The 10,541-nt window shown below is 36.3% G+C and overlaps 1 protein-coding gene across 1 annotated transcript in view; it reads right to left on the reverse strand.

The window, feature by feature from the left end:
* Nucleotides 1,408-10,541, reverse strand: part of LOC109842101 (U3 small nucleolar ribonucleoprotein protein MPP10-like) — a 10,812-nt gene continuing 1,678 nt past the window's right edge. The window contains 12 exon segments of the mRNA XM_020411013.1: nt 1,408-1,829; nt 1,914-1,976; nt 2,395-2,536; nt 2,643-2,696; nt 2,772-2,843; nt 3,606-3,674; nt 3,767-3,808; nt 3,932-4,000; nt 6,149-6,286; nt 6,435-6,545; nt 6,636-6,792; nt 7,285-7,337. Coding sequence (XP_020266602.1) covers nt 1,813-1,829; nt 1,914-1,976; nt 2,395-2,536; nt 2,643-2,696; nt 2,772-2,843; nt 3,606-3,674; nt 3,767-3,808; nt 3,932-4,000; nt 6,149-6,286; nt 6,435-6,545; nt 6,636-6,792; nt 7,285-7,337 — 987 coding nt within the window. The 3' untranslated portion in view covers nt 1,408-1,812.

Consider the following 10,541-nt stretch of genomic DNA (forward strand, 5'->3'; position numbering starts at 1 on the left):
ATTTTTTTACTTTTTCTCTTGATGATTTGGTCGGTAGAAAGGGTAAAATTTTGGAATCTTAGATGATCGATTCGTCTAGATATTCAATACACCGTAGCACCATATTTCATTCAACTAATTAAAAGATAATCCAATTCGTACCTCTAATTTGACGTGACATATACTTATAATGAGCGGTTCAGGTTCAGTACACTTGATATACATAGTACGTAGTCTGCTCAGATAAAGAATAATAAAAATCACTAGAATCCTACTCCGAGCAGCTAAATAGCACCACATCGATGTTCTATTTTCTGTCCTATTTGCACATATCAACCCTCAACATCCCACTTAATATAGCAACGCTTTCCGCTTTAACCTTTTATTTTCACGGAAGTAATTATAAAGTAGCTGAAGTAAAAAATTAGAGCCTACTTATGTTACTTCCAAGCAAAAAAATATGTTTGGTTTTCTGAAAAACTTATTTTTAATATTTTCTTAAACGTTTATGTGACGCCTACGTGTCATCTTTACTTTCAAAATATTTTTTCAATCCTCGATATTCAGAAGTAGATTGGAATTAGTTGAAATGCATATTAATTAGGAAATAGATAATTTTTTTATTAATATTTTTTTTTATTATTTACTTCTAATAACTTTTCATTGATAAAATTGCTCTTAATTTTAACAACTATTTTGTAGTAATTTGTGATGGTCGTCGCCAGCTTTTCTTTGGGATGAAGACAACATTTTATCTATTAATTCTTTGTCTAAATACCACGTTGGTGTTACGGTCAAAGCTGCGAGAGAGGAGGAAAATTGGAGATTCATAGGAATTTATGATCATCCGGAGTCTCATCGTAGGCGAGAGGTAAACAATTATTTTGAAGCTATATGGCTAAAGGATTCTTCTTGCTCTTAAGTGGCGAGAGGTCATAGTGGCATGAAACTAGTTATAACATGCTAGATCAAATTAAAGAGCGTGACGTAGCTTTAAAATTGTGAAAGCAACATGTGTTAATTATTTCCTAGTAATATTTTCAAATATTATCTAAACAAAAAAAGTAAATCAAAAAGAAGTTCTACTTCCATTAATTCTAAAAATATATGAAACAAACAAAAAAATATCATTTCTACTACTTCTTACATTTAAAAATTACTTCTATTATCTATTTCTTACTTCCAATACTTACATTATCCAAACGGTCCAATACTTCCATTATCCAAACGAGCCTTCAGCAAAGATCGTTTTTAGCTCCTTTTCATGCTTAACACCTTAACAATATACCTCACTACCAAGTCAACCAGCTACTACCTTAAAAACTCTCAAATGAGAAAGCATTCCGACAAATTATTTCACAAAATGTGGGAAGAAATACTTACGTTTCTTATAACACCACTAACAAATGGAAAATGGAAGAGGCGCCCTGAAAACTGAAACCATTCTTTTCTGTAGAGATTTGGGCACAAACGTAGTTCCATCTTAACCTTCAAAATTTTCAGGGCATTTCAATAACTAAAGCACTGAGACATCCATCAATAACAAGTAGGTAGGCCGCTTACCAAGTGCATCTCATACATAAGCAATACATCAATAACTACAACATCAAAACTTTCAGAGTACGAGTTTTCATTTGGGCGCTCATTCCCTTTCTTTCACTTTCCTCGGGCCAATTTCACCTTCATGTCTCTGCTTCAGTATTGTTGTGTGGTTCACTTCACCGTAAAAGCAACCTTTTCTAGATTGGTTTTCTGCTATCGGCCACTAGAAAAGAATAAATATATAGATCCGTTGATCTTCAATTTTTTTCCCCCCGAAAGTTTGTTGTGGGCTCATGATTCTTCAATACCTGTATATTCCACACAGGAGATACCAAGTCAGAAAACTAGATAAGAAAAAGAGAAGGATTGAGTTAGTGGTTGGTATCAGTTACCTTCAGAATGACTAAGAGCTGCCTTCTGAGGTGCTTTCTTTGCCTCCCGTCTAGCTCTCTCAGCTGGCAACAAGGGAAACACGTTAATATACAAACAGAGGATTAAAAAAACTAGGAAATAAGAAATATGTTAATGTTCTAAACTTAGGAATTGTTAAAATATTGTTAAGTGATAAGAAATATGATTGCACTATCTGCAAGTCCACTTGGAATTCAAAGTTTTAGCTGGATAACAAGTTCCGCCAAATTGAGATTCAGGACTCATTAGACGTGGTATACTATAATATTGCAGGCCATTATGAGATACCGATAAATGCACTATCCATGTTGTAAGCTTGGTATTAGGTGTAAACTTGAAGCGATCATTACCCCAAATTACGTTAGTATTGTACAGTATTAAGATCGTGTTGACATTGGCTTAATAAAACTTGGACAGAACTCGAAAGAAGGAGAGAGAGAGAGAGAGAGAGAGAGAGGATACCTTTGAACTTCCTTTTCTTGTTAGCTCTCCTTCTTTTCCGCTCTGCTTGTGTTAACTCCTTCTCTTCTTTGATATCACCTTTTCCTTTAAAAACTTCTTCAGGAGCAAGCATTGCTGCATCTGAGACAGCTACAGGAGCAATCTGGGACATACATTCAATTCTCTCATTATTTAATTGCAATGACATTCAGTTTACCCATCTTTGTCTTGTAAAGTTATCAATGCCATACAAACTTAATATATTTTACCTCTTCCATTGCTAGAGCAGGAACATTTGCTTGAATAGACATCTCCTCAATAACCTACGAAGGAAACAGATTGTGAAAGAAGTACTCGAAATATAAATATTTTTTCAGGATGACTTGATAGGTGCATACCGGCTTTGGTGCAAAGTGAAAATGAGACAATGCATCCAACTTCAAACAAAGCCTCTTGAATAAATCACTTGCCTATAAATAGAGGATAAAATCACCTCAGCTAGTGTGAAAAAAAATCCACAAGAAAGACTAGAAATGAAAATATAATTTTAGTATCCCCAGTCAGACTGTCACAAAGAAGTTGGTCCAGAAGAAGACATGGACCAACTTCTTTGTGAACTAAGGGGATACATGCTAAGAACAGAAAACAACAAAATAATAGTCCAGTCGCACACCTTGTACAATTAGCAACCATGCACAAATAACCCTTGCTTTTCATTTAACCCAAACCATGAGTTATCACTTACATATACATGGAACGAGTTTGATAAGGACCAACACTATTCAGACCATAATCTAGTACAGTAGATAAAAGAGGTGAGTCGTCAGTCACTGAATGTCTGGAGATGTCAACATTTTATGATCACATTGACGTCATAAGAATTATCAGCTTATTAGAAAGTAAACAAATCGGCAAACCCAACTAAGATTGCTATATGAGACCAAATTTGCGTGATTTTTGCACCCAAGAGGAAAATCGGGCATGCAGCAAGTGCACATAACTCCAGGCACCATTTCGAGAAATTATTAACATATCTCCAAAATTGTGAAGTTAGCACCTCCATAGTTATTATTCAACCCCAGCAAAGTAACATAAAATAGATTAAAATATAGAATAAATTATATAACAAGCTTGGAATATATCTCATAGAAACCACCGAGCAAGGGGTAACAACAGATAAGAAAAATGCACTGGAGAAAATTAAGATGATAATCAATATCTCATAGACATACCTCTTTCTTCCTTTCATCTGAAAAGAGAAGAGGAGCAGGTGCAAGACCAGCCTGCTGTGCATACTCTTCCTGCATGCATTCACAAAAAGTAGTAAGTGTGACAGTCATCTAGTGAACTTTGTTTCATCTGTTGAACCCCAATCAAGTAAAAGGCAACAGACCTCATAGATTTCAGCGAGACCCTTCTTGCTTTTATTTTCATCCTGCAAAAGTTAAAAGTACAAAATTCAAAAACAACTCTTAACTATTGAATAAGCCACTTTGCTCAGCCTACTTGTGAGCTCAAGATATATCAGACAGGCTTACAAAGGGAAGAAAACTCATACCAACTCTTTGAGTTCCTTTGGTGCTTTAGATGGTAAAGGAGATGCTCTCTGAACATCATCAAAACGTCCCTAAGGAAGAAAAAAGGAACAGTTAGAACTAAAGTACCTGCAATTAGAATTTAAAAGAATTGCATCACATGGCATGCTTTCAAGAATAGCAAGCAGAATGAAAATAAAAGCTGAAATGAAGTAAATGTTTGTCCGTTACACCAGCACGCATTTCTGGTTTAGAAAAGGATAATGTGTGATTACATCTATAACAGATCACAACTCTTACTAAGATTTCCTTTCTTTTGCATATGATAAACAAGTTCGACAGGTTACGAGCATTTGATGCTTATTAGAGACTTATGGGTGTCCTTATGTTATTATTATACCTTGAATCTCAAGAATGATTGATTTATTGACAATAATGCTTAATGAAAAGTGATTTAAAACAAAGTAAATATCTCAGGTTAAGACAAGAATATATGTATGTCAGCTGGATGGTTGGGATCATCGGGTTTTGCAGGTTCTGCAGCATATACCAATAAAAAAAGTAGATTGACGCCAGGATTGACAGGTACATATAACTCGACTTAAGAATTGCACAACAATCGGCAAGTAAAACTCTCACAGAAATGTGTGTTTCAGACCAGGAAAGACTCAAGTTTAACAGTAAATCCGCTACGGTCTGAAGGTTCAATATGATATGGAGTTGAAACCAACACCTTCCTCATTCATGGCCTTCAAATGATACGACACTCTCTTCTCCTGAACTACTAAAGAGTTGTACCGACAATAGACACCTCTCAAGAGAGCCAAGACCTCTCAAGAAAGTGGTGAAGCTCAACTCTATAAGCTTCCTTGACAGAGTTTACAAGATAGTGTCATACATCAAGGTTTTATTATCAGTTTTATCGTCATAGATCAAGAACCACTTCATTCTTGACAGTGACACCTCTTCAAGGGAACATATTGCTACTTGTTATTTCATTTGTGAGACCATCATTCCAATTGCTTAAGATTCACATACTCGATTTATATATCCTTAACATATAGGAAACTAGAGAGGTAGGGAAGGGAAAATGGATTCATTTCACATATTTTTATCTTCCTCCTTGTTGATAGCCCCTAACATGCGAAGACATTATATGGAAGCTAGAAACAAGTGATCCATTCTCCTTATCTTATCTTCGGAAATCTTTTACCAGAGTCCTTACTTATGGGAGTGGTTTACACAAACAATTGACTTTTCATGGTTCATTCCCCCATTATGCCAAAAACACTCAAATCAAGGGATTAAACATATGACAATTTGAAGCTCCTCTAATAGTATGAGCTAATATAAAGTCTCTGTATAACCTTCTAGAAATCCTTTGTGGTTTTGGACAGGATGAACAAAACCTTCAGTAGGTTATTTTCCATTCTATGTTCTCTGTATTTGTTTACTACTCTTTCCTCCTTTCATGAGAGTTGTTGCCTTCTAGAAAGTCAATTAGTTCACAGATCTTGAAATGCCTCATGGCCTATTTTGGCCATCCTCTAGATGTTGCACAACTGACAACTGCGAAAGTTCAAAGCGAGTTTAATTTGGCATCTCAGGGTTGGTAATAAATTTGTAAGAGGGAATATTGCTTCTCTTGGTATCCACTAATCACAATCACCAGTCAAAGGTGCACGGCTCAGTCAGAGAATAAAGACAAGCCAAGGAGACAAAAGCAACTAGCAAGCTACAAAACATCACTATGTATAACGGGCAAATGCAATAAAAGCAGAAAAATATTTTGAATTTGATTGTTCTTTAAACTAATCAGATGGTGAATAGAATGTCAGATATCTTGCTAAAAGCAATTATGTTTAGAAGGTCGTAAAAAGGAATTTAGATAAATACGGGCCCAAGAGTGATGATCTAGATTCACTCGATTACATGAGATCGAATTTTAGCAAGAATCCATTGAACTTACTATTTGCCACCTAATGTGAACAAGAACTTCAAAAATTCTATTGCCGCCAACCTGATAGAAACAACACTTGACAACTAGCTAAAACCTTTTTGTTCCTGATTGTCGAACATTATCAAGTTGGTTAATTTTTTATAAGAGAGATAATGTGAAATGAGGCCACACTTTTATCGCAAGGATCATGAGAAGAACTTTTTGTAAGCAAATCCAAATGAAGTTGATTGGCGAGAAAAGCTGTGCAAAAAGCAAAACTTTCGCCTTTAAAATGAAATACCTCTATAATCCTTTTCTTTATCAGATCCTCAAGGGCAAGCGTAACCTCCTCAGTCTCTGGTGGTGGAGGTCTCGTGTTATGCTCAAAATCAAGGTCCACCTCAAGCGCACTGTTCTTAGGCCTTTTAGCAGCAGTAACCTGTGACAGCAATGAGTACTCAATAATGGGGAGATAGATCGCTAGTCTTCAAATGCAATGCAACAATTTGAATATGTCAACAACTAGATGAAGTAATATTATAGTTCAAATCAGCTATGTCATTGAACCAGTAAAGCCAATCAATTACCTCACCCTGCATGGTCCAGGCCTTTGGTTCCATGTTTGCTTTCTCCATCTGCTCTATTTTAGACTGTATCTTCAGGAGTTGTTTCTCATGAGTGGAAAGAGTCCCGTTTTCCTGAATGAAAAATATACATGTGAAACTTCCCCTAAGCATCCATGATTATGAACTGTTTCTTTTAATTTACTTAAGAGAGCATTGCCATACCTGAATGTCAACATTACTATCATCCATCGGTTCACCATCCAAATCCAGCTCCTCTGGTTCATCATGAAACTCTACTTTGCTTGAGGATCTTTTTCCCTTTTTGTGGTCATCCTTCTTGCCTCCACTTTTCTTTTTACCTCCAAAGAAGTCTTCATATCTGAAAACACTCTTCTTTAAAGTTCTGAAGAATAGATAGTATATGCTACATGTATTCTGCACTAATACATGCTTGCAAATGTCTACAGATCAAACCAAACATGAACAAGCTATAATAATTTCTAATATTATGAAGCTCGTTATCAAGGAAAAGCCTTAGTAAGACAATCAGCAGAGCTGCAGAATGCATCATCACAACATCCAAAAGAGAAAGTATTACAATCGACATAGGAAAAGAGAAAACATCTCTTTTAACCAAGGAAAATCGAACATGTTCAGCATTTTTTTATAGTCTGCCATTCACCAAATAATATGGTCGTTTAATTCTTACGTAATATAAGTGAACAATTAAAGAAATAAACTTCATGAACCCATGGGAAGCAAGTTACGGGTAAAAGTTGGTGAATCCCCATATGGTTATGGAACAATGTACTCAAATTCTAGAGGAAACTTGGAGGTATTAAAGCACAAAAAACGAAATCCGGTCACTTACTTCGCACTTTCAGCAAAGTCTTCTTCTTCTTCATCGCCATCGAGATCCCCAAACTACAATTATCATGAAAAAGAGCCATCAGCAGAAGTATAAAAAATCTAACTAGATGTCAAAATAACAATAAATGGCATGAAACAAAGTAATCTGCAGAAGTCTCCACAATAAATTGATTTCATTTGCATGGTAATTGGTAAGGCTTATTAAAAGGATTCTGCTAGTATAATTATGTCTCTCAAGTAGTGTTCAGATATATAATTCCTGCAGTGATTTCACGACAAGGGATCATCATGACATTTTTGTAAAAAGCGGCTGCCTAGATTTGGCCTGAGCGGCCAGTCTAGACGGCTGCTCTGCTTAGGCGCCACCAAGGTCCGCCTAGCTTTTTGAACAAAAAAGAAAAAAGAAAAATCCCTAATTTTAAACTAAAACCCAATCCAAACTCGAACTCATTACTAACTCTTAACCTAACTAACCTTATCTCTCTGACTCTCTCTCTCCCTCTCTCTTGCGTACTACCACTGCCCCTCTCCCGCTGCCACCTCCTCCCCTGCTGCCTCCTCATCCTCTTCACTGCCAACTATTCTTCGCTCCCGCCACCTCTTCGCCAGCTCCTCTTCTTCGTCACTGCCTTCTCCTCGAGCTAATCACTACTCTTCCTCCTCTTCGCCACCTCTTCCTCTTCATTGCCAGCCTTCCTCTTGTCTTTTCAAAGTAAAATTTTCATCTTTTTCACTATTTTATTTTTTCACTGTGATTAACTGATTATGTTGGACATGGTGTGTTTCTTAGTATTTGGTTACTATTTTAGCTATTTAGTATTTTTGCATGGTTAATTATGGATCTAAGTTTATTATTTATGTTTTTTTACAATTTTATATGAGATTAATACATATTTTTGTGAATTATTATAATTAAATAAATTTAAAAATAGGCAAACGCCTAAGCGCCGCCTAAGCGCCGCCTAGGCGCTAGGCCCCGGCTCGAACACCTAGTATGCCGCCTTCTGTAACATTGCATCATGATGTAAAGTTTGGAAAAGGCACTACCTATGTAGCACGGACACGGATCTGACACGGCCATCCGACACGCCGACACGAGGCAAATCCTAAAAAATACATAGGATACGTGTGTTCGACACGTGTGTCCGACACGGACACGACATGACACGGCTTCATGTTATGCGTGTCCGTGCTTCATAGGGCACTACCACTTGCCAACAGTATGAGGCACTACAATTGCTTCTTCAATGATGAGAGCAAAATCATTCCCCACACGAAGATATAGTAAACAATAGCATAACTGCTCTCGTTTAAACTAACTCATGTAGTTACTGCAGCTTTATATTTGACGCTCATCTATAGATTTGAAACTGATTCAATGATGAGAGCAAAATCATTCCCCATATGAAGATATAGTAAACAATAGCATAAGTGCTCTCGTTTAAACTAACTCATATAGTTACTGCAGCTATATATTCGACGCTCATCTGTAGATTTGAAAGTATTGAGAGGCCATCAAATGTGAGTACCCCAGGAAGAATAGGTTAAATACCGCCCTACGTGCGCTAGGGTTAAAAATTATGACATGTGGTGATGGATCTATCAGGGATATTCTTTAGTTCAGTTCATCTAATCCTGTAGAACTAGCTACTTGCACATGGGAACTTCAGGGCCATGTTTGTATATTAGGCCACAAGAGAAGACAACTAAGCTGCCCTCTCTATAGACTATAGAGGAAACATTCAAGAACTTACATCACTGCCATTATTGCTATAAATATGATACCATGGTGAATATGGGATAGGTTACAATGCTCATGGCTTGAGGTCATGGATGTAATATTGTGGGTATGCCCAGTATGAAAGGAGGGGCCAGGGTGGTCCATCATGTAAAGTAGGGTAACTGCATCTAGTTTCCAAGATTCAATAATCCCAATGTGTAAGGAAAAAAGAAAAAGAAAAAATAGTTAAACTGGCAATCCGATGTTGCAATTATTTCCAAACCTTCAGTATTCTACCTCGCATAAAGTATTAGAAAGGTCATATTGCCACCATTCGAAGACCACATGTGACATAACTAAACCAGTGCTTTAAATCAAAAGGAGGTCAAGGCAATGGGATCCTATGTTGCCTGAGACGAGAGGAAGGCGACTGCCTGAGTGAACCAAGATGATATATATTCAAAAAAATCATAAATATTACAAATAATATTCAAATATCAATAAATTGCAAGAAGACAAATTAATCAAACAAAAATTTCAAAATCGCAAATTGGATAAATCATAAACCATCTATATGAAGTAGTAACAAATACTGAATAGTAATATTTAATAGTACCCACTAACACAGATAACTAAGCAGCACACTTTGAGCTTTAAGGTTCAAAGTGGGGTGTGTCCTCAAAGTGATAAAGGTAATAAAGTACATTACAATAAAAATTAGTAAAAAGTCGACCAAGAAAAAAGAAATTCCAAAGTTAAATAGCAAAAACAAACTTGACTTTATCAGACACCTTTCGACCCTCCAAATTTTGAAAGAGAGACAAACACCTCACGCCTTGCATCACATGCCTTAGGTGATCACTGGAGGCGCCAAGGCGAGGTCATGAGGCGCCATGCCAAAGAGCGCCCGTTAGTAACTTTCATTGTTTGGCAATACGCAAGGCGCTAGGTTACGAGATCGCTTGAGGCGCATTTTCTTTAAAACACAAGCGCAATGTCTTTAAAACACTGATATAAATTAAATCATACTCATCAGAAATGGACAAATTTTTTTCTTACTTACTTGTGTTAGTAAAGTTTATAAAATTTAGATAACCCAAAAGGAAGAATTAATATCCCCTAGTCTTTTACCTAACCCAAAATATAAACATGTTTATTTAATCAACAATAGAACCACTATTGCACACATTACTCATAAGAACATGAACATTATGCTATTGCTGACTAACGTTCACATAATTCTAAGAATAAACTAAGGGGATCCAGAGGGCAGGGGAACCCAAAGGTTTAGACTGTTTTGACAATAAGTCAAACTGACAATCTGCAATTTTAGGCCGTAAACTTTGCCCTAAAACTAAAATCCTAAGATTGTTAATGGCACAATAGTCAGTTCAGAATAATTTTAGGAATCACTTCACTTATGACAAAGATATTTGGAATAAATTCTCAGAAATGATGAAGGAAGACTTATAAAAGGGAAAAAATTGTTTGCATTCACAGAACCGCTTTTATGGCACACTTTCCAAAACAACTTGTAA

The sequence above is a fragment of the Asparagus officinalis genome, chromosome 5, assembly GCF_001876935.1.
Source record: "Asparagus officinalis chromosome 5, Aspof.V1, whole genome shotgun sequence".
NCBI classification, from domain to species: Eukaryota; Viridiplantae; Streptophyta; class Magnoliopsida; order Asparagales; family Asparagaceae; genus Asparagus; species Asparagus officinalis.